A 24,389-nucleotide genomic window follows, 5' to 3' on the forward strand; every position below is an offset into this window, starting at 1 on the left:
AGATTCAATTGTTCTGGTTTTTTAAGGAGAGGTTTTCGTAACCTTGTAAGTATTGTTTCGTTTCCATTCCCAATTGAGGTGGGATTTCACAATCCACCGTCCTTGGAAGCAAAAATGTCCTTACTCGCATACGTACACAATGTCTGGTTTGATACTATTTGTAATAGATCAAGCCCACTATTAGTTTATAGCTTTCCCAATTGAGGTGTTTACAGTGTATTCATAGATTCAATTGTTCCGGTAGTTTGTTAGGGAGAGGTTCCATACCCTTATAAGTATTGTTTCGTTTCCATTCCCAATTGAGGTGGGATCTCACAATCCACCGTTCTTGAGAGCAAAAATGTTCTTACTCGCATACCGTACAATGTCTGGTTTGATACTCTTTGTAATAGATCAAACCCGCTGTTAGTTTATATTGTCTGTTTTCCTAATTGAGGTGGTAATATGTAGCGGGCCAACGGACAATATTTGCTAGGGGTGAACTTGTGCCGTTATATTTTAACTTAAATAATTATTATTAAATTATAAACTCGACCCAACCTGACCCTAAATTTATTGGGTTGAATTCGTTTGAGTTATTTTGTTCGTTTAATAAAAAGTAAGATGTTAATTTGTAAAATATTTATTTATTCATTTTTATTTAATGGAAATTTATTACTTAATTTTAATATATATTTTAGAAATACTTAAAATTTATTTTTTAAAAGTTGTTGAAGAATAAATTAAAAAATTAATTATTATTATAAAATTAAATAAAAACAATAGACATATATATATATATATATATATATATATATATATATGCATTTATTGAATTTGAAAGAAAGTTGTTTTCAATTTTATATTATACAACCTAACTTATTAGATTTATTTTTTTAATTATAAATTTAATGCGTTTTAGAATTAAAAAAAATGACATGGACCACTCCTTTAAAATCGAAAAAATAACAGTAATAATAAATAAATAAATAAATAAATGTTTAAAGTAAGTATGGTAGAAACACCCACCTGCCCGCCCACTTACTTGTATAATCAGAATTAATGAATGCAAAGTGAAGTAAACGTGTTTATTATTCTTTAATTAAGGTCAAATCAAGTTTAGTGAAATGATTAACATATTAATTATCCATCTTAAAAATTTATATTTTGAAATATCTTTAAATTAATTTATTAAGTTGAATCAAACTAAGTAGAGGTGTCCATGAGGATGGTTGGGTTGGAAAAATCTTTTGGACTAATTTCAAATTTCAGATTGATAATACGATCAATTTAAATAGAATTCAATCTAACTCAACCCAACTCTCTATTTTCGGATTGGATTATCCGATTATTTTTTTTATTGAATCTTACCTATCTACCATGTTACATTAATAATAAAAATTTCAAATATCGAACGATACAACACTAATATTGGTTACCAATGTCAAATATTTTAATTTTCACGATAAATTTAAAAATAGTATTGGATCGTAGTTGACTCAACCAACAAAATGTCAACCTCAGACTGATTTATAAAATCGGACTGATCAAGACTTTCCTATTTAAATTATAATTATGTTTTGTTTCGCACAATTTTTTTATCACAATTGTTTTTTTTATATGTTTATGAAATTATTTAATAATTTTTAATTTAAATTAAATATTAACACTAGCTCGTTGCTTATTATATTCTAACAAACAAATTTTTTAAAAAAATGAGATATTAAAAAAATGGTTTGATTATTTTTTTATATTCTTCATACACTAATGAGGAAAAAAAATAAATAAATAAAAGTGTTAATCTTTTTATTTTTTTAGATAATAAAAAGAAACCTTTTTTCTAAAACTTTCTATAATTATAAAAGTTTATCTTTTTAAATTAAATACGACGAACAATAAATATTATTTAAATGAGAATAAAAAGTTGATGAAATCTTTTAAATTATCTTGCTCAATAAATTTGGCTTCAAACTTATGTTACTTTATTCCGCTCAATCTCAATCGTAACGAATCTTAATAAATAAGAAAAAGCAAATTTCATTATAAAGACGAGAATCAAATTTATTGCTCTCCAAAGTATATTTTGATCGATCATAGTTTAGAATCTTTTAAATTTTAAAATGTTTTTTTTTCCTAAATTTAAAGATTCTTTACCACACCACGAAAAAGAATATATATATATATAAATTCTTTGTCAATAGCATATGAAATATGAAAATGGGCATAATAGCATTGGAACCTCAATGGTTGGAAAATGAAAAAGGAGGAAAAGATGCCTTAGAAAAGTTTAAAATGTTTTAATTTCGTATACTAAAAATTTCAACGTGGTTAGTAATTTCGAGTAGGGGTATACATGTTGGATTGGATAAATTTTTTAGCCCAATTTGAAACGGGTGATCCGAGTAACTCGAATAAAGTTCACAACTCAACTCTCTGTTTTCGGGTTCGGTTGGGTTGTTGGATTATTCTTGTTTTTTAATTATTTAAAAAAAATCATACAACATTGACCACAAACGTCAAATATTCTTAATCTTAGAGTAATATTAAAAGTAGAGTTAGGTTAGATTGTAACCATAGTTTTAGGTCCTCCCTAAAAAAATGTCAATCCACTACAACAGCTTAACCAGATATTGTCCTCTTTTGATTTTCTTCCACTCAAGATTCTTCTGTGCTTCCCTTAAGATTTTAAAACGTGTTTGGTAGAGAGAGGTTTCTAGACCTTTATAAAGAATATTTCATTCTCCTCCCCAATCGAAGTCGGATTTCACAATCCACCCCCTTCAAGGTTCAGTGCCCTCGCTGACACTCGTTCCCTCACTAATCGATATGAGATCTCACACGAATTGAGAATAAATAAAGAAGATGATATTTTAATCATAAGAATGAATACGGTAATGGAAATGTTTAAACATAAGCAGCAGCATAATTTCCTTTTTGACTTATCTTTGGAAATGTTTGAGAGAATATTAATCTTGTCTCTTCCAATTTCCTATTAAAATCTTGTCTCTTTCAAATATACATAACAATTATTAACTTTTTTCTGGTAGAAAATGAGTGTATCCACCCAAGAGTTCTATGCATCCACAATAACATAATACAATCACACAATTATAAGTGGGGTTTCTGTTCATAATAAAATTCCAATTTGCAACATATTATTCTCATGTTCTATGTGTGTGTGTGTATATATATATATATATCATTCAAAACCAGATATAGGAAGTGGTCTTTACTTCAGACATGGCTAAGCTAACTGGAAATGGTGTTTACTTTATAAGGTACGTTCTTCTCGGCTTGGTTTTATATGTTTTTTTTTGTAATTTCCCACGTTGGTTGGGGAGGAGAACAAACACCCTTTATAAGGGTGTGGAAACTTTTCTCTAGTAGATGCGTTTTAAAGTCTTGAGAGGAAGCCTAAAAGGAAAAGCCAAAGAAGGACAATATTTGCTAGAAGTGGGTCTAGACTGTTACAAATGGTATTAGAGCCAGACATTGGGTGGTGTGCTAGTAAGGACGTTGGGCCTCGAAAGGGATGGATTTGGTGGGAGTCTTATATCGATTGGAGAATGGAACGAGTGCCAGTGAGGACGCTGGGACCTAAAGGGATGGATTGTGATATCCCACTAGGGAGGAGAACGAAACACCCTTAGAAAAGGGGGTGGATTTTGATATCCTACTGGGGAGGAGAACGAAACACCCTTAGAAGGGGGTCGATTGTGATATCCTACGGGGGAAGGAGAACGAAATATCCTTTATAAGGGTGTGAAAACTTTTCCCTACCATTTTAAGGTCTTGAGGGGAAGCCTAAAAGGAAAAGCCCAAAGAGGACAATGTTTGTTAGTGATGGACCCAAATGGTATTAGAGCCAGACACCGGCAATGTGCTAGCGAGGAGGCTGTTCCTCGAACGGGGTAGACACGAGGCGGTGTGCTAGTAAGGAGGGGCCCCGAAGGGGGTTGGATTTGGTGGAAGTCCCACGTCGATTGGAGAATGGAACGAGTGCCAGCAAGGACACTGGGCCCTGAAGAGGGTGGATTGTGATATCCCACTGGGAAGGAGAACGAAACACCCTTAAAAGGGGGGTGGATTGTGATATCCCATTGGGAAGGAGAACAAAACACCCTTAGAAGGGGGTAGATTGTGATATCCTACGGGAGAGGAGAACGAAACACCTTTATAAGGGTGTGAAAACTTTTCCCTAACAGACACGTTTTAAAGCCTTGACTTGTCTAATTTAGCAATGCAATAGCAGGCGACTGAGCTCTTTGGTTGCATCCGAGCAACGTAAAGAACGAGCAACTGCACCAATGACGGTGAAGAACGTGATAGCAACTGTGGAAACGAGCGGTTCGGATGATATCAAGGCAGTTGAACAGAAGAACATATTTTGGATGAAAGATCCAAAGAGTGGGAACTGGATTCCTGAGAACCACTTCGGAGAGATTGATGTGGTCGAATTGAGGGAGAAACTGCTGTCTAAAACTAAGAAGCTGTTCTAAAACTGCTACTCAAAAAGCTTCATAAATCTCCACCTTTATCTATCTTATCCATGCTAAAACTATTGTACCACTGCTTTTTCTCTCTATCTTTCTATCTAATCTGTCACTTTTGTTAGCTTAATTGACAGAACGGAATCCGAATCTAATCAGGTTTGTCAATGAAAGCCGATCGATAAATCACAGAATTCGCATAAATCAAGTAAGATGAGTAGGACTATGTAGACTATAGATAAGAGAATTCAAATTTATGACCTATTGGGTCGATGATATATCAGTTGAGCTATACTTAAGTTGGCGAGTGAGACACTTGACATATATAATGTCATATGTATGTTGTGAGATTCTACGTCGGTTGGGGAGGAGAACGAAACATTCTTTATAAGGGTGTTGAAACCTCTCCCTAGCAAACGCGTTTTAAAAACTAAAGAAAGCAATATTTGCTAGCGATAGGTTTGGGCCGTTATAGGACTTGGACCGAAGGGAATTCGAATCTAGTCAAGTTTGTTGATGAAAGCAAATCGCCTGATCATAGAATTCGCACAAATCAAGTCGGATGAGTAGGACTATGTAAACTAGGAAATGCGTACATGTGTTTATGACCCATTGGGTCGAGGATATAATAGTTGAGCTATACTCAAGTTGACGAGTGAGACACTTACATATATAATGTCATATGTATGTTGTGCGATTCTACGTTGGTTGGGGAGGAGAACGGAACATTCTTTATAAGAGTGTGGAAACCTCTCCCTAGCATATGTGTTTTAAAAGTCTTGAGGGAAAATTCAAAAAAGGACAATATTTGCTAGCGATGGGTTTGGGTCGTTACATATGTATAGGTGGCAATATAGTGGAGATAGAGAACTCTTATGAACTGATATCGAGAAGCTGGACTGTAACTACTTTACAGCCGAACATAACATGCACTTCTTGTTCTATTTTGGAAAGCATATATGTCCAATTCTCACGTATAAGCAGGCATTATTGTTCAATTCACACCGTCCAGTGTCTGTCTCTAATACCATTTGTAACGGTCTGCCTCTAATACCATTTGTAACGGTTCAAGCTCACCGTAAGTAAATATTGTCTTTTTTGAACTTTTCCTTTCGGGATTCTTCGACGAAAGGCTTTAAAATGCGTACACTAGGAAAAGGTTTCCGCGTCCTTATAAATGGTGTTTTGTTCTCCTCTCTAACCAATGTGGGATTCTCACCGCACCCACATACACCGGTTTGTTCATGCTATGTGCCATGTGCCCACCATGTTGATCATACCTCCACTTTCAACTACTCCGTCGGCCCCAACAAGAACCATATCAACCTCATCCATTGTGTATGCTACTGCTCTGAGTCAATTAGGAGCTTTACAGGGACATCAAGTTTAGCTAGCTCATTGAATAACCACAAACCTGTCCTGTCTGGTCTTCCTTCTGCATATTTTAGCAATGAATTTCAACAAATATGAAAGCTAATAAAACCACAGCAATATAAAGGAAGAGGGTGGAAAACTTTCTCTAGTGACACGTTTAGGCTGATGGCGGTACGTAACGGGCCAAAGTGGACAATATTTACTAGCGGTGGGTTTGGACTGTTACAATGGTACAGAGCCAGACACCAAGCAGTGTGCCAGCAAAGACACTGGCCCCTGAGGGGGGTGGATTGTCATATCCCACATTGGTTGGAGAGGGGAACGAAACATTCCTTACAAGAAAGGGTGTAGAAACCTCTCCCTAGTAGACATGTTTTAAAACCGTGAGGTTGACGACGGTACATAACGGGCCAAAGTGGACAATATCTACTAGTGGTGGGTTTGGGTGGTTACAAATGGTATAAGAGCCAGACATCAAGTGATATGTCAACGAGGACGCTGGCCCTCAAGGGAGTGGATTGTCAGATCCCACATCAGTTGGAGAGGGGAACGAAGCATTCTTTACAAGGAAGGGTGTGGAAACTTCTCCTTAGTAGACACGTTTTAGAACCGTGAGGCTCGATATATAGCGAGCCAAGGTGGACAATATCTACTAACGGTGGGTTTGGGCTGTTACAAATAGTATCAGAGCCAAATACCAGGCGGTGTGTCAACGAGGACGCTAGCCCCCAAAGAGGGTGGATTGTCAGATCCCACAACAGTTGAGAGGGAACAAAGCATTCCTTACGAGCAAGGGTGTGGAAATCTCTCTTTAATAGACGCGTTTTAAAACTGTGAAGCTGACGGCGGTTTGTACTAGGTTAAAGTGGACAATATCTGCTAAAGGTGGATTTGGGCTGTTACAAACTAGACCCCGAGAGGAAAAATATTGTTTTTCATGTTGCACCCAAAGGCAATCATACTGTTCAGCAGTGTATTAGAGAAAGGGTAAAAGGGAGAATACCTCGTCTTTAGTTAGTTAGCTAGACCGAATACATACTTTATATAGTCAGCCTCACGGTTTTAAAACGCGTATGCTAGGGAGAGGTTTTCACATCCTTATCAAGAATGTTTCGTTTCCCTCTCCAACTAACGTGGGATCTCACAATGCACCCCATTTGAGGCCCAGCGTCCTTGATAGCACACCGCCTAGTGTCTAGCTCTGATACCATTTGTAACAGCCCAAGTCCACTGGCTTCGTAATACAGACTTCAACGATGACAACAGATTAATCAAGCAAAATTTAGCAGACTTGAAATCCTCATTATTCTAATGCATCCATCTACTTAGTTAAAGAAAGCCTCGTGGTCGTGCATCCGATCGGACACAACTTCTAAACCAAGTAAGGCATAGAAGATGATGCAAACGAAAGACTGACACAAACTTGTTAGGAATCACGACTTTTCACAATGGTATGATATTGTCCACTTTGAGCATTAGCTCTCGTGGCTTTGCTTTGGGCTTCCCAAAGAGGCCTCATGTCAATGGAGACGTATTCCTTACTTACAAGCTCATGATCATTCTCTCAATTAGCCAATGTAGAACTCCCTCCCAACAATCCTCAACAATCCACTCCTAACACTATAGAGTCCTATGGAGCCCTCGAACAGTCTCCCCTTAATTGAGGCTCGACTCTTTCTCCAAAGTCCTTGAACAAAGTTTCGACACTTGAGTCATGCTCACAACTTCTTTGTTCGACACTTCATGATTTTATTGACATGGCTAAGTTAAGGGTATGACTTTATACCATGTTAGGAATGAATCTCTGCAATCGTATGATATTGTCTACTTTGAGCATAAGCTTTCATGGTTTTGTTTTGGGTTTCCGCTCGTCCTAATAGAAATGTATTTCTTACTTATAAACTCATGATCATCCTTAATTAGCCAACGACTCCCTCCCAACCATCCTCAACATCTAGCCGCTCAAAATGGAGTACCATAAGCATGGAAGTTAAGAATGACTCACTTTCAGACGAGTCCAAAGCCTTCTTCAGTTCAATTTCGAGCTCCATCATAGTCGTAGCCTGACTAGACCTTATTACAGCCGCCAAAGCCCGAATAGCTAGTCAAATCCGGCTGTTTCCTCCAGTTATTAAACTCGTCGGTAACAATAACGGCTTGCCCGATTCAGAATCCCTGACATCATTTTCCGGCAAGGATTGGTCATCGGTTAGGAATCCGACAGCGGCCTGGGCCTGGGCCAGTCGATCACCGGTGACGACGGCCGTGTGGGCAGTCCTACTTCGGTAATAAGCAGAGATTTTAGTGTTGGGATTTTGGAATGCGTCCACCATAGATGATTGCGCGGGTGGGGAGATAGAAAGGGCTTCCGCTGCTTATCGAGGATAAAAGAGGCCGATCGCCACCACATTGGTAAAGAAACTCCGTTTTGGGGTTTTAAGAGGGTAAGTGAGAGAACCGACGGTGCCTCTCCGATCAGGAGATTCCGGCGACTGGGCATCTCGACGCGCGAAATTAACCTTAATTTTCTATTAGGGACTATGGTTGGAATAAATTATTTGCCATTCACAAAAGACAAAAAGTGATTATTTTATTATTTTTAAGTTGAAAGTGGACCGAGATTCGAACTTCCAACCGTTTCCGTCTAAGATACACATTGGTGAACTATGCTCTTCGACTTTTATTATTATTTTTTCGAGAGATATACTTTTTTAATATAACAAACCCAAGGTAATGTTAGATCCTCATCTACAAAAATCTAATAAAGATAATTATAAATAATAATTTATTACATTTTTTAAAAATTAAATAAAACAGGGCTGACCAATCAAGTGGCGTGTAACAAAATAAAAAAGTCAAAATGGTAGAGTTGACTATAACACTCATGAATATAAAAATGTCAAATCAAGTCCGTCTTTTATTTTTCACATTATTGAATCCGTGTAAATTATTGTGATCCTTATTTACGCTACATTTCACCTGATAGTTCTAATATGCACGATATATTATCGGGAAAGTATAAAATTTATAACTTACATGTAAAAATATTATCAAAATTATGCTTATTCTAACAGCAATTATATATATATATATATATATATATATATATATATATATATATATATATATATATATATATAATATATATATATATATATATATTTATTTATTTAATAGCAGAAATAAATATAAAACTCTTTATATAAAATAATTGTGATTTTAATTATTTTTTATATAATGCGTGGAACTGTGAAATTTATGGAATCAATATTTTATTATTCACGACATTCAATAAATCATTGTCCCCCAAGGAAGCTTGCCTTGTCCTTTGAGTAAGTAAACAACAAACAAACAAATCATTTTCCCAACCAAATTTGATAACTACTCAATTTTTTCCTTAATAACGGTAAGATTTCATGTTTCAAAACATTTTATAAAATTGCAAGATTGACAACGATACGTAACAAGATTAAAATGGACAACATTTGCTAGTAGTGAGCTCAAGTTGCTATAAATGATATCAGAGCCAGATATCATGCAGTGTGTCAACAATGCTACCTCTTAGAAGGTAGATTATGAGGTCTCACTTCGGTTGGAGAGAGAAACGAACCATCTCTTGTAAGGGTCCATGTGCCAACAAAGATGCTAGGCTCCTAAGAAAGTGGATCGTGAAATCTCACATCGGTTTAAAGGGGCATCCCTGGGTGTGAACACTAGCACAGAGACAATAATAAATACAATTCTTTTTTTCTTTTTAACTCTGTTATAAAAAACTATTTCTTACCCTTATTTTTTTAAATGAGTATAAAATATGTATATATAATATAAAATTATTAAAATTGATCCGCTCGAGAAATTTTATTCAATTATCGATCACGGGTATTAATTTTTTAAATAAAATTATGAGAAAATTTTAGTTTATTTGGAAATTAAAAAAAAAGGCGAGACAAAATTAGTAGTAGAAATTATGAGATTTAATGATTAAATATAATGTCGAATTGGCAACAGATTTGTATAATATTAATTATAATATAATTTTGCTTATAGTGGAAGACAGCTGGCATCCGCAAATTTATTTTTGGGCATTTGCATATTACAGCTTACAATTTAATTATCTCTTATTTCTTTTTATTTCCAGTCTCCATATTTATTTTTTTAATTTTATTTATTTTATTGTCTAATTTTAATAATTTTTTAAATTTTTTTATTTTTTTAATTTTTTAAATTCAATTGAAGAATACAAAAGCATTTTTTGAAATTAAATATTTTAATAATCACTAATTTTTTAAAAAGTTTTCATATTTATAACCAAATATTTAAATTGTAAATTGAATTTAAAAAATAAAAAATAACATTTTAGAGAGTTACAGTTTGAAGGAAAAGTTGATTTTTATTTGATATATCATTTTTTAAATTATTTATTAATTTATTAATATGAATGTTCGCAGTGTTCAATGACGTTTTTGACCCGTTAATTAAATAAAGCATAATTTAAAGCTTAAAAGAACAATAATTAAATTAAAAAAAATATTTATTCAGTTCTTATTGCAAAAAAAAAAAAAAAAAAAAAAAAAAAACAGATATTGCAATTTCCATCTTTTTCGTTTTATTTTCGGGCACTGTCAAAGATTTTTGCAAAAGAGTGATCAAAATTACGAAGAAAAGCATGTGATTGACTAGCCAAGAACTGAAGATTTTAAGATTAGCGGAAGAATTTGCAGGAGGTGTTTATCGATCTGGCTGGACCAGATGAATGCAAAATTTTGATTTCTGTGGTGGAGATGATCGGTGAATTCTGTGTTGATTGGTTTAGGGAATCTGCGAGAAATCTCTCTCTCTTTACGCCATCTTCGCCTTGAATCTCTTCACCGACCCTTTCTTTCACACTATCTGAACTTTTTTTGGTAGTGAATCACGGATTCTTTCTATCCAAAGCCCAACTTTGAGTTGAGCTGGCTTCTTCCTTTCCGCTCAGGAGGATTTGGTGGTGGTGGTCAAATTCAGTTCAAGTTGAGGCCAATCGGAATTGGACACCTTATGCATTTTGTTGAACTTTCAAGTGTTTGATGGTGATGGTGAAGTTGGAGAGGATGAAGATATCCTGTTGAATATGCAGTAGTGTTGTGATTTTTGTTGTCTGTATTATGTGTTTGTAGCTGAAGGTGCTGGTGGTGGGAGTAATCGGGGGGAAGTGATTGAATTCGGTCGGTTCGGAGGAGTTTGATTGGAACTCACTGAAGGTAGCTTAGAAGATTCTTGATCTTGCTGCTGTTCTTATTCGATGTATTTAGTTCACGCTTTCATTACTTTCGAGTTAATTTATGTCTGAGATTGGGGTCTGGTTCTTTAATGGCGAAACTACATCATCTTTCATTGCTGGAAGATCAATGACGATGCGAAGCATGGAATTAGGTCTAATAGGCGAATTCGGAAGTGGATTTCATTTCTGCAACAACGAAATTCCCTTTTCGCTGTTTTTTCCTTTTGCTTGTTCTTCCTTAGCGTTAAGGTTGAATTAGTTTGATGGCGGTTCCTTCCTTGGGTGATTGAATTTTCATTTTTCAGGTTGAATTTGTCAGGTCTTCGTATCAAATGAGCATATCATAATGAACGGAATCGTGGGCGGTCAATGGATTCTCCAGACAAGACATTGAATGATATACTTGGTAATTGGAAGTCGTGGATCCCTTGGCGATCTGAATCAGCTAATGTATCGAGGGATTTTTGGATGCCCGATCAGAGCTGCCGAGTATGCTACGATTGTGACGCACAATTTACCCTTATCAACCGTAGACACCATTGCCGACTTTGTGGTCGAGTCTTCTGTGCCAAGTGTACAGCAAACTCAATAGTTGCTCCATCAGGTGACTCAAGGGTCCCTCGTGAGGAGAGGGAGAGAATTCGTGTTTGTAACTATTGCTTCAAGCAATGGAATCAAGGAATAGCTGCTCCAGATCATGAGATCAGGGTGCTTAACCAGGATATCTCCAGTTCAACATCAGTGGCAAGTTTGTCCAGTACTAGATCTAGTGGCACTGCTGAGAGTAGCATTACTCTTGCTTCTGTGCCTTACTCCTTTGAGGCCAACCAACAAGCTCAAGAGCATTCTGGTCTCAGCCCACAATATTCATCTGTTATCTTAACAGGCAGAGATCAACCGGGTGAATCGGCTTCGGGAAGGAGCACAGACATTCTTTCTAGCATAGGAGATATACCACAAAATTATTCCATGAGCAGGTATTGTCTCTCATGTTCACATTTAGTTTTGTTCTTGATTGGCCTCTGCAATCCCTTTAATATCTTGATCATTTCCAACCACCTCTATTATAGGGTCTCCGCTCTTTGTTACTAATCAATATTTTGATTCAACCTCAAGGTTGAGATTAATGGTAGAAGATCCTTGAAATTGATCAACTGGCCATAGATCTGAGAAAATAAGAGCGACATATTTCCAAGTCTTATAGGATTGAAGAGTAGTTAATGTTCTGGATTTCATTTTGAAATTTCAATATCATTTTACCTGTGTAGTCATTTTAATTAGTTCGGCGTAGAGTGAAACATCTTTTGTGGTTAGTTAACTCATGTGGTTCGTGGTTTCTCTGTTTTCAGGAGTGCTGGCAAGGACGATTATGATGGTGCATACAAGTCAGATACTGAAGCAAGCCATTCTCCTCCTCAAGTCTCAAGTTACTTTGGTCAAGCTGAATCTGATGAGATTGGCAATGATCATGGACCACATAATGAGCAGCTTGATGAAGAAAACAACAACGTCAGAAGTTTAAGTAGCTCTCCCTTGCAGGAAAGTTTTTATTCACATGGTCTGGAAGGAATTCCCGATCTTGACCAAAAGGGAGACACAAATTTCATTTATGGAGAAGATCAAGGGCATTCCTCTTTAGACTTTACAGATGATGTTCAGTCTGAACCTGTTGATTTTGAGAATAATGAGCTTCTCTGGATCCCACCTGAACCTGAAGACGAAGAAGACGAGAGGGAAACTTTCTTTGACGATGATGATGAGGGACATGATGCAGGTGAATGGGGATATTTGCGAGCCTCTAGCAGCTTTGGGAGTGGGGAATATCGTAGCAGGGATAGGTCTAGTGAGGAGCACAAGAATGTCATGAAGAATGTTGTCGATGGACATTTTAGGGCTTTAGTTGCTCAATTGTTGCAGGTTGAGAACCTTCCTTTGGGTGAGGTCAGTGATAAAGAGAGTTGGTTGGAGATAATTACTGCCCTCTCTTGGGAGGCTGCCACACTACTAAAGCCAGATATGAGTAAATGTGGTGAGATGGACCCAGGTGGATATGTGAAAGTCAAATGTATTGCTTCAGGACTTCGCTGCAATAGGTAACTGTTATGGTGCATATATAGCTTTTGATCTGTCAGAAAACTGTCTGTTTTACTTGCTCTGTGTGTATGCGTTTTTGTAACAAAAACTATTGTCCTGTTTTATGTTGTGACGTTGTCAGGCTTGATTACACAATTATTTCAATCTTGACCGCTTTTTTTCCACTGATGAATCTATATACTTTTTGTGGCATCATGATTCTGCATCTTTCTAAATATAGATTATGTTTCCCTTAAACAGACAGGAATACTCATTTTTCAAGTTCTTAATCGTAACTGCCATTATTTTTCCTCATAAATTTGATTTTGTTCTGAATTATCAACTTCAAAATTTATTTCTGAATACTGAAGTAGTAAGTTGTCCCTTAATTATGGCTGCAATATTTTTTCCCATGTATATTTACATCCTAATGTTGTTAAAAAAGTTTTGGCTAAATTATTGAAATGCCCTTAAACTTTGAGGTTAGCTTCAATTTTAATTCTATTATATAAGAAATTTCACTTTTACCTGTGACATTTAAAATTGATTCAAATATGCTAATGAACAATTTTACTGTCAAAATAAGTGATAAAAATTGACGTGGTTGCTGAGTTGTAAACAGAATAGGGAAATACGTGGCTTTTAGAAAATGAATGTGGCTAGTATCAATGATCACTGTGCAATCACTGATGTAGAGGTAGGTTAAAAAATGAATGGCATACGTCTTTTGAAAAGTTATTGCCTAGTTATCAGTACTTGTCCTATTTGTCGTTCATTTTTAAAGACCACATCTGCCACTACTTTATTTACCTTGCAGCACCATGTTAATTTCTGTAACCTTTTTTAACAGTAAAACTGTTCGATGATATATTTGAATCAACTTTGAATGTCAAGGTAGAAATAGAACTTCTTAAGTGGTTAGGGTATAATTGAACTAACATTAAAGTTCTGGGGGATTTGAATAATTTAGCCAATTACTTTAAACTTCTTCTTTCTTTCCAATATTGCAAGGGCTAGTGCTTTATTTTTAAGCATTTTCTTAATATATATATAGTTTGATGTGATCCATACTTATGTTGAATGCTACTATTTCCGTCCCTAGTCACAATAACTCATTCATCTTTATTCTATAGTTACATATACTTTTCTAGCTCTTCAAAGCTTCTGACAAGTAGTTCAATAACTTTTCTTTTAGTATGGTGGTAAAAGGGGTGGTTTGTAAGAAGAATGTGGCCCATCGGAGAATGATCTCAAGGATAGAAAAGTCTCGCTTGCTGATTCTTGGAGGTGCACTTGAATACCAACGGGTTTCCAATCACTTATCAAGTTTCGATACACTTTTGCAGCAGGTTGTAACCTTTTAGTTTCAATCTACAATTATTAATTATAAATTGCCAGTGCTTGTATATAATCTGTACTACACATGCATCCATTTGTTTATTTTTTCCTCATGTCTTGGCTAATTTAATTTAAACCTTTATAGGAGATTGACCATTTGAAGATGGCAGTTGCAAAAATTGATGCACACCACCCTGATGTTCTTTTAGTTGAAAAATCGGTATCAAGATATGCACAAGAGTACCTACTTGCAAAAGATATATCGCTTGTTCTTAATATCAAAAGACCCCTTTTGGAGCGTATAGCTCGTTGTACAGGTGCACAGATAGTTCCTTCAATTGATCAATTGTCATCGCCAAAGTTGGGATACTGTGAGTTATTTCATGTAGAAAGGTTCACGGAAGATCTGACCTCTTCTGGACAGAGAGGGAAAAGATCGGTGAAGACATTGATGTTTTTTGAAGGCTGCCCAAAGCCATTGGGTTGTACTGTAAGTTCTTGATATATCTATCGCCAAATTTATGCATATATGTGTGTGTGTGTGTGTTATTGAGAATAATGTGTAAAAGCACATGTGTCTTTGTGGGCATAAAAAGTAATGCATCAAGAATTTCTAGAAATAAGAGGGTGGGAAAAAAACTTGGGAATGGCAGAACTTCAATTCTGCATGAATATAGCTCACCTGTTGATTTCCATCCTTAGGATTATCCGCAGGAAAAACAGATTGGAGATTTCAAAATTACTTTCCTTGCACACTTTTCTTTTGGGTAGGACTGATGAGGGTATTCAGATCTATGATTGTTTCATTTTTTTTAGTGGTCCAGGGAATGAGCTACTTGTGGTCGTTGGTTGTTGTGCTTTACTTAGAGAAAATGTGTAATTACAGACTAATGGCTTAAGTAGTTATACCTTTTGCATGTCTATTTCTTTTAGATTTTACTTAGAGGTGCTGACAAAGATGAGTTGAAGAAGGCAAAGCGAGTCGTTCAGTATGGAGTTTTTGCTGCTTATCATTTGGCCTTGGAAACATCTTTTCTTGCTGATGAAGGAGCCTCTCTACCAGAGCTTCCCTTGAACTCCCCAATTACTGTCGCAATTCCTGTGAAATCATCTGTTGCTGAGAGATCCATATCAATGGTGCCTGATTTCAGTCTCCCTGCCAGCCAGGGGCAGCAACCTAGCTTATCTATTGATGAGCCACAAAGATCCATGAGCTTACCTACCTCAGGTCTAATCTTATCAGGCAATAGCACTGTACCTTTTGTAGAAAATGGCCCTAGTTCTCAACTCTCACAACCAAGTTCATCCATAGCAAATTCAACAGCAATTTTCTCTTCTGATCCCGTGTCGTGGACAATTGGTTCAGAGTCTTATGGTGATGAGCCTTCTCCATATCATATTATGGAGAGAAATGCATTGGGTACCCGGGGAGAAATGGAAGAATCTTCTGATAATGGTTATCAAAAACATCAAGAACTAGGATCTGTTGAGTTGTTGGGGAATGACAAGTTTTCTATTGATACTGAAGACGCTAACTCAGTGGCATCTGGCCTGCCAATTGGCTCAGAGCCATTAATTGCGCAACAGAATAATCAAAATCATCAAGAGCTTGGAACTTCTAAAGAGGAGCTGGGAGCAGGTAAAGATGACTTCCCTACAGCATCTTCTGCCCATCAAAGTATTTTGGTCTCGTTATCATCGAGGTGCATATCGAAAGGAAGTGTCTGTGAGAGGTCGCATCTCTTTAGAATCAAATACTATGGGACTTTTGATAAACCTTTAGGCCGATTCTTAAGGGACAAATTATTTAATCAGGTGAGCTGTCTTATTTTTATGTACATCAGATTTCTCTCTGTTGAAAACTTGGAAATACTAAACAATAAGTCCTTGTACCATTTCAGGCTTACCGATGCGATTCTTGCGACATGCCTGCAGAAGCACATGTTCACTGTTATACTCATAGACAGGGCACCCTCACGATATCTGTTAAAAAGTTACCAGAAATTCTCTTGCCAGGTGAAAGGGAAGGGAAGATTTGGATGTGGCATAGATGCCTGCGATGCCCACGAAACAATGGCTTCCCCCCAGCTACTCGAAGAGTAGTGATGTCAGATGCTGCATGGGGACTCTCATTTGGGAAGTTCTTAGAGCTCAGTTTTTCAAACCACATTGCTGCTAGCAGAGTAGCAAGCTGTGGCCACTCCTTACATAGAGATTGCCTTCGTTTTTATGGGTAAGTATTTGGCTTCTAGAAAGTATTTGAATTTTAAAAAGTTTACAAAATCAGTCCATATTCATATATAATATACACCGGGCAATACATAATTGTAGTAATTTGCCTCTCAATTTCATGCATGACTCCTCCATGAAAAGAGAGAAACCAGAGTCTTCATTAGACATATCAAAGCATAGAACTGAAATGAAACTGATTGTTCTCGTATTACTTAAAGTCAATTTGTTATTTCTGTAATTAAGTCCATAAAGAGTTTTATGTAGGCCATTTTTAATAATTGGTGTAAATTTATATATTGGTTTCGTTTTCTTGTGTGCTTATTTTTTATACTTGATTCAGAAAATTATTATTTATACATAGGGTCCACATATCACCGGAATGCAATGATTTTTTTTAATAGTGGAAACAGAAAGATGTTCATTAAAAGAGGACAAACAAAACGGCCTAAAGGATATGGGACAAGGTGTTCCCGTGCCTCGAGAGAGGAACAAATAAAAGGCCTCCAATTCAAATCCAATTTGAGGCTGTAAACGGTACAGGATCTAAAAAAATATTCAAAACTTATACTCAAAATTTTTACTTGACTGGCTGGAGGAAGTCAGCTACTCCACTCTTTTAACCTCAATTTGATAAGTTATGTAAGATAATTGCATCTTCTGGAAGCTGAAGTCTCAACTTAATTGCTGCTACATATTGCATTTTTGTGTGAGGAGCTCTCTTTTTTTTTTGTTTCTTTTTTTTTCTCCAACCTATATGGGATATCAAGCTAGCCAAATTGAAAATCATACCCGTCTCTCATTTTACTAGCGCATCTTCTTTTTCAACCTATGGGTGATATCAGAGTAGCCAAAGTTGAAAATATCTTCTTTCATTGCTTTACTTGTGCAGATATGGGAGAATGATTGCTTGTTTTCGCTATGCTTCAACTGATGTGCATTCTGTATACCTTCCACCATCAAAACTGGATTTCAACTATGAGAATCAGGAGTGGATACAAAAAGAAAAGGATGAGGTGCAATAACTTTTAGATTTGAGATGTTTATGATATAATTTTACTGCACATGGATGATTTAGTTATCTGTTTATAGCAGGTGGTGAACCAGGCTGAGCTTTTGTTTTCCGAAGTGTTGAATACTCTTGGTCAAATTGCAGAAAAAATATCTAGTGCAGGAACAATTAATAGCATGAGAAAAATGGAACTAAGGCGCCAGATTGCTGGGTTGGAGGCATTGTTGCAAAAAGAGAAGGCCAAATTTGAGGTGAGCCTCCTAAAATGGTGAATTTTAAAGTTAGACTGCCCTTTGACATCTAACCATCTTTCCTAAACATTTCTGGAAATGCATTTTGGTTACACTGTAATTTTCAGTTTGAATCTCTCAAGTTTCAGGGCTCGTTTTTTTGTACTTGGTCAACATTTTTTTTTCTTTCTACTCCCCGATCTATTTAGTAATCTTGTATAGGATATTTCATAGTGGTTGAACTCGTATTATACTGCTTTGCTGTATGGTGCATATGCCTTTTTGACCATTTAGATGGCTCATTTGAGTAATCTGCTTGTATCGTTAAGGAATGAGGATGGATCAAAGTTGTTGAACTCTTCTTACGCCATTTTATGTGTGTATGCCTAAAAATTTTGATGTATCCCCTGACTATTATTATTTTTTTAGAAAAAGAAACAAACCTTAGAAGTAAATATCTTCTCGTCGACTTTTTTATTGTGAAGTTAATATATATACATGATTTCATCTCAGTGATACCAAACTGATGTATTCATGAAGAACTTTGCTCGTCTCCAAAACCACAATTGTTTCTTATATATAAAAATATAAAGAACTTATCTTATTACGTTTAAAGTTCATTTCGAAGTTATCTAAGTTCTTGCTAATTTTGTTGGTTTTATTGTTTGTGGTCAAGGAATCACTCCATAAGACTGCGAATGAGAAAGGAAAACAGAGTCGGGGTACTGTAGACATTCTTGAGATCAACTATCTGCGTAGGAAGTTACTCATTCAAGCTTATGTATGGGACCAGCAGTTGATCCATGCAGCCAGTTTAGATAAAGGGAACTCTGCTGGCAGCTTTATTGCAGAATCCGAAGAGAGACTTGTGGTTGATAGCGAGAATCTCTCTGAAATTAGCACCAACAGCAAATTTGTTGAAGACCTTAAATCTTCTGACTCTCGTCTTGCCAATCAACAGTGTAATGAAGGATCAAGTAGTGTAAAGGAGTTCGTTACCAGCATGGCGCAACCTGACATTCAAATCGAAGAAGTTGGAGATTCAGAATCAGATAAAGGAGAAGAAAGCATTAATAATCCATCTGAAACCCTAGAATCAAAGACACAGCAGTTTTCTAGGATGGTAAGTTTATCAGATACACTTGAGGCTGCATGGACAGGTGAAAATGGTTCTGTAGTTGGAATAACAAACGATAATCCCCATACTTTATCCAATTCAACTGTGACAGATTCATCAGGGATCGATATTACTGTGTGGAATGATCGTTCTGAAGATCAGAATGTCGACAGGGTTACCCATGCTGTTTCTCAATCGCTTCCTTCAAAGGCACTTGATGATACCGAAAACTTTGCAGGCCAGTTAGAGACGGCTTCCTCAAACTTTTATTATTTATTTAATGAAAACTTCCTAGCTAGTGGCCAGAAACTTGAAGTACTAGCAAAACACAATCCTGTCTTTCTGTCCTCATTCTGGGAGCTAGAGTTTCAAGGTGGAGCTAGGCTGTTCTTGCCTCTTGGTGTAAATGAAACTGTTGTTCCGGTCTATGATGATGAACCTTCAAGTATCATAGCTTACGCTCTAATGTCACCAGAATATCATTCCCAGCTGATTGATGAGGCAGAAAAACTGAGAGATTGTGGTGATTCATTGCCTTCCTTATCCTACACAGAATCATTTTTGCAGTCCTCTGATGACTTCTCCTTTGATACTTCCAAAAGTGTGGGACCTTTAGATGACAGTGTTTCATCCATCTCTGGACCTCGTACCTCTATTAGTTTGGATCCACTCTTATACCCAAAGTCCCTTAATCCCAGAATTGTTTTCGAAGAATATGGCCCGCACGGTGGAGTAAAATATTCTGTTACCTGTTACTATGCAAGACGATTTGAAGCTTTGAGGAGGATTTGTTGTTCAGAACTTGATTTTGTCAAGTCTCTTAGTCGTTGTAAGAAGTGGGGAGCCCAAGGTGGTAAGAGTAATGTTTTCTTTGCCAAAACTCTGGACGATCGGTTTATAATTAAGCAAGTCACCAAGACAGAGCTGGAGTCATTTATTAAATTTGCACCTGAATATTTCAAGTATTTGTCTGAATCAATTGGTACGAGAAGTCCTACATGCCTAGCAAAGATTCTTGGAATCTACCAGGTACTTCTAATCCTTTAGCTTCAATACATCGTCAGGTTATGAAATTTAACAATGTTTAGAGAATTTTCCATTGCTCGAGAAAAGAGGACGCTTCGAGATAGATTAATAGTAGTCTATTATAAACGGCATATTCATATTTTGATGGTTAACCCCCCCCCCCCCNCCCCCCCCCCCCCACACACACACACACACACACACGCAAAAGACAAAAATTTCCTGCTTTTGGAATGCAAAATTTGTTCCTTACTGGACTACACGTACTAATTATCTTTAAGAATAAAGATCTTTATCGCTGGTATAAGTAGGAACGAAGACATAAGAACTTTTTTCGGATGTTTGAAGTCATTTCAATTAGCCTACAGTGGTTATAATATTGTGGCTTGATAATTGAGAGGTTATCTTCTCTGAAATTTACTGTTTGTTATTGTTTTCATGGTGGAAGGTTACGGCAAAACATCTTAAAGGAGGTAAAGAAACAAAGATGGATGTTCTGGTTATGGAGAATCTTCTGTTTAGAAGAAATGTTACGCGACTTTATGATCTCAAAGGATCCTCAAGATCACGCTATAATGCTGATTCAACTGGGAATAACAAAGTTCTGTTGGACCAAAACTTGATTGAAGCAATGCGAACTTCTCCAATTTTCGTTGGAAACAAAGCAAAACGATTGTTGGAGAGAGCTGTCTGGAATGATACATCATTTCTTGCCGTAAGTTTATCAGCATGTGTATTTTCTTGATGTTCTGTAAACGATCTTCCTACGCATTCTCACACATCACTTAAACTGTGGTGATGCAGTCAATCGGCGTAATGGACTACTCATTGCTGGTTGGGGTGGATGAGGAGAAACACGAACTAGTTATCGGGATCATTGATTTCATGAGACAGTATACGTGGGACAAGCACCTCGAGACTTGGGTGAAGGCTACAGGCATTCTCGGCGGGGCAAAGAACTCATCCCCAACAGTGATCTCCCCCAAGGAATACAAGAAGAGGTTCAGAAAAGCAATGACAACCTACTTCCTGATGGTCCCAGACCAATGGTTTCCACAATCTATCGTTCCAAGCCAGTCTCAATCTGACTTAGGTGACGAGAACATGCAGGATGGAAAATCTGATGCCGTGTCCGTTACGTTGTAGATAGACGTGAGTGAATCTCAGAGTACAACCTCTCACTTTTTGTTCGTTATCTCGAGTAAATTGATTCTTTTAGGTAGATTCTTTTCCCCCCCTTTTCCTTTTGGTCTAAATCGCATTGTTGAAGAGCAAGAGGAGGTGATGATAATTCGTGAGGTGTGAAAGAAGGCCGCTAAAGCCACTAAGGAAGGAGGTATAATATTAGTTCACCTCTTGATTAGGATCATTGTATAAAATAGGTAGTGTTATAGTTAGATTTACAGTGTAAAGCTTCTGTTCTCCATATTAGTCATATGCTTCCACAGAACATATTACCTCCAAATGTTGTACTTTAATCATACATCTCAATGTCTGGATTCTTTTCTCTCTGCTGCTAAGCTAGAACAGAGAATACCAACCACACATCTTCAGCCATAAGTTTTTAAGAATTTGACTCGGACTTTACCTATTTTCCTTGCAGAATTGTGCTCATCCTCATGAATGCAAGACGAACTATGCAAATTCGGGGCGATTCAGATACAGAAGAAAGTACATCTACTCGAAACTACTTGAATTAAAACAATATATTGTCTGTTTACATTCGACATGCCAAGTACATACATTCGATATTATATTTGAGTATGATCCATATGATCCAAAAGAGTAGGACCTTAATTAGATTAGCAGAAGGAGTTGAAACCATTAGCATTCGAGTCGTTTTGAACAGCTACACCTTTGTCAGCCTGGCTTAGCTCTCCTCCACCTTTTCCTAGATGAATCCAACTTTGTTTTAGTAGCAGATCAATAATCTCTGTCTCTCTAGATGTGGCCAAAAGACAGCAAAAACATATACCATCAATCCAACAGCTCCCATAAAATCTCTTTTTAGAACAATGGGTTAGTTCAGAATACTGATTCATTTACCTTTGATGGTTGCCTTTTTCAGGTAGGTTTGGGTGAAAGCGAGGGCCCTCATCATATCCTTCGCAGACGATCTCCCCATTCTCGTCTGTGTAGCAAATCACTCCCTCCGATTGATCCTCGAAAACCTGTTAGTTTTTCATCAAACTTGATATTCAGGTACTCACCAACCGTTATTATCGAATGGCTCATAGAAGCAAAGTCACCCTATTAAAAAGCAATGACTTGGATCGTGTATCAACCAGAGAATAAGGTTCCATCAGAACCGTTATTTACTTCTATAAAGTCGTTCGTTTTAAAGGAAATTGCGCAGACAGAAGAAGATGAAGAAGAATCACAAAGAGACACAAAGGAAGAAGATGTTGACCTTGTTCTTAATGGAAGATCTGATCTGCAATGGGAGTGACTTCTTGAGTGGAAACTTCGTAGGTTTGAGCATCCAAATTCTGCTAATAGGCTTAGCTGAAACTGAAAGACCAGATTTGAGAAGAGAAACATTGAAAGAAGAAGAACAACAACAACAACAAGTTAGTGCCATCAGTCTGAGACAGTGAACAAGAAATTGCAGCTGTTTCCCATTTGTTTTCTGCTATTTCCCCTTTAAGCTTCACATATTTAGTGCTTTTTAAATACAAATATATAGTGTTATTTCCATATTTTTGTGTATAAAGTATAGAGATAAAAAAAATATTCCAATTATTTGATCATAGTGCATTATTATAAAATGTACATCTAATATAGTAATGTGAGAGCTGATGTGGCTTATCTTCAACCCATGATACCTCTATTTCTTTATACACTTCTCTCTCTTTCTCTCATTCTGGTAAGTGGCTGGTGTGTCTTTTCAAAGTTAGGTGGAAACCCTGAGTGTAAATTTGTTTTCATTTTCATTTTTTATTTTTCCAGTTGCCCCTTACATTTAAATATTATATTGGTACGAGGCCTTTCGAGAATTCAAAGCAAAGTCATGAGAGCTTATGCTCAAAGTGGACAATATCATACTATTGTAAAGATCCATGATCCCTAGCACTTACGACTTATAAATGTTTTGACAAAATTGTACGAATTTAGTGCACAAAAGGAGAGATGCATCGAGAAATTAGGAAATTAGGTCATAATGTTTAGGACAAACTAGTCTACGATGGAAGAATTTCGTATCAATTTCGACTATTTAAAAATGGGGAAATACATCAATTTCATTGAAAAACAAGATATAATCAACTAATTACGGATCTAAACTAAGTTGTAATAGTAATAACAAGATTTATGAAGTGAAACTATTTTCTTATTAATTTAAATAGTTATTATTATTATTATTTATCTTGGTATGAACTTAGGAACACTTTAATATTAAGCTGTCAGATCTGCACCATTCAGCTGTCTTTTTAATCTTATCCTTACTGCCCAATTCCAATGATCATTTCAACTGAGATTTGACTTCTTCTAGATGATTTAAATCCAATCTCATAAATAATATTAAAAAAAACTGATGAGACTCATGATGATGCGCATGATCAAAGAAAATGACACATTTTTCGTATTAAGGAGCCCATATGATTAATTGAATATTATCTTCCACAATGGTATGATATCGTCTTCTTTGAGCCTAAGCTCTCATGACCTTGGTTTAAGCTTCTCTAAAAGACTTCGTACTAATGAAAATAGTATTATTTGATTATAAACTCATGATAATTCTCTAAATTAGCAGATGTGGGACTTTCATCCAAATTCTGGCAGCCTTCCTATCTATTTCTTATTGAGCTATTTCCTTGAATTCCATGTTCTGTTTCTAAAGTTTCCTTCCCGCCCTGAATAGAATAGGGGTAGGTTATGGAGAGTAGAGTAGGGGTAGGTTATGGAATATACTGTAGTTATGTATAGTAAAAAGCTATATCCACGTAGCTACATAGTAAAAAGCTATATTCCTATATATCATAAATAGTTATGACTATATTCATTAAAGTTTTATATAGTAATTTAGGTATTCTTTGTATACTTCTTATACGCGCTTGAAAGGATCACTATAAACTCCTAACCAAGGGTCAAGCTCAATAATTATATAATTATATGAGCTCATGGTATATTTATTTTAAGAAAATGATTAACCAATATTATGTTAAAATATCATCACTCGCCCAATAGGGTCAAGTCCAATATTTATATGAGTTCATTGTATATTTATTTTAGGGAAACTATTTAGGTAGGTTAGGAACAAAGATAC

At 36.3% G+C, this 24,389-nt stretch overlaps 2 protein-coding genes and 1 pseudogene across 6 annotated transcripts; 1 reads left to right on the forward strand and 2 right to left on the reverse strand.

Moving 5' to 3' along the window:
• Positions 1-5,812: 5,812 nt before the first annotated feature.
• LOC111456339 lies at positions 5,813-8,253 on the reverse strand (annotated as a pseudogene).
• A 2,158-nt stretch (positions 8,254-10,411) lies between these two features.
• On the forward strand, positions 10,412-22,940 carry LOC111456236 (1-phosphatidylinositol-3-phosphate 5-kinase FAB1B-like). Of its 4 annotated transcripts, none has more exons than XR_002712724.1 (14): positions 10,412-11,083; positions 11,409-12,080; positions 12,453-13,196; positions 14,372-14,525; positions 14,660-15,004; positions 15,448-16,329; positions 16,416-16,747; positions 17,636-17,759; positions 17,839-18,006; positions 18,662-20,131; positions 20,574-20,840; positions 20,930-21,461; positions 21,729-21,796; positions 22,194-22,940. XR_002712724.1 is itself a non-coding variant. In XM_023098051.1 (12 exons), exons 2-12 carry the CDS (start codon positions 11,473-11,475, stop codon positions 21,269-21,271), a joined length of 5,436 nt encoding a protein of 1,811 aa, XP_022953819.1. In that variant the 5' UTR covers positions 10,412-11,083; positions 11,409-11,472; the 3' UTR covers positions 21,272-21,633. The 4 variants fall into 4 exon arrangements, 1 of the variants encoding a protein (XP_022953819.1); XR_002712725.1 differs by having other exon boundaries at positions 20,930-21,277; XR_002712726.1 differs by having other exon boundaries at positions 11,423-12,080.
• On the reverse strand, positions 21,788-22,779 carry LOC111456239. Of its 2 annotated transcripts, none has more exons than XM_023098054.1 (3): positions 22,536-22,779; positions 22,172-22,296; positions 21,788-22,066 (listed from the first exon to the last, which is right to left on the reverse strand). In XM_023098054.1, exons 1-3 carry the CDS (start codon positions 22,704-22,706, stop codon positions 21,928-21,930), a joined length of 435 nt encoding a protein of 144 aa, XP_022953822.1. In that variant the 5' UTR covers positions 22,707-22,779; the 3' UTR covers positions 21,788-21,927. The 2 variants fall into 2 exon arrangements, with proteins under 2 accessions (XP_022953822.1, XP_022953823.1); XM_023098055.1 differs by having other exon boundaries at positions 21,802-22,016.
• Positions 22,941-24,389: the final 1,449 nt, after the last annotated feature.

This window comes from Cucurbita moschata, unplaced genomic scaffold, assembly GCF_002738365.1.
Source record: "Cucurbita moschata cultivar Rifu unplaced genomic scaffold, Cmos_1.0 Cmo_Scf00018, whole genome shotgun sequence".
Classification (NCBI taxonomy): Eukaryota; Viridiplantae; Streptophyta; class Magnoliopsida; order Cucurbitales; family Cucurbitaceae; genus Cucurbita; species Cucurbita moschata.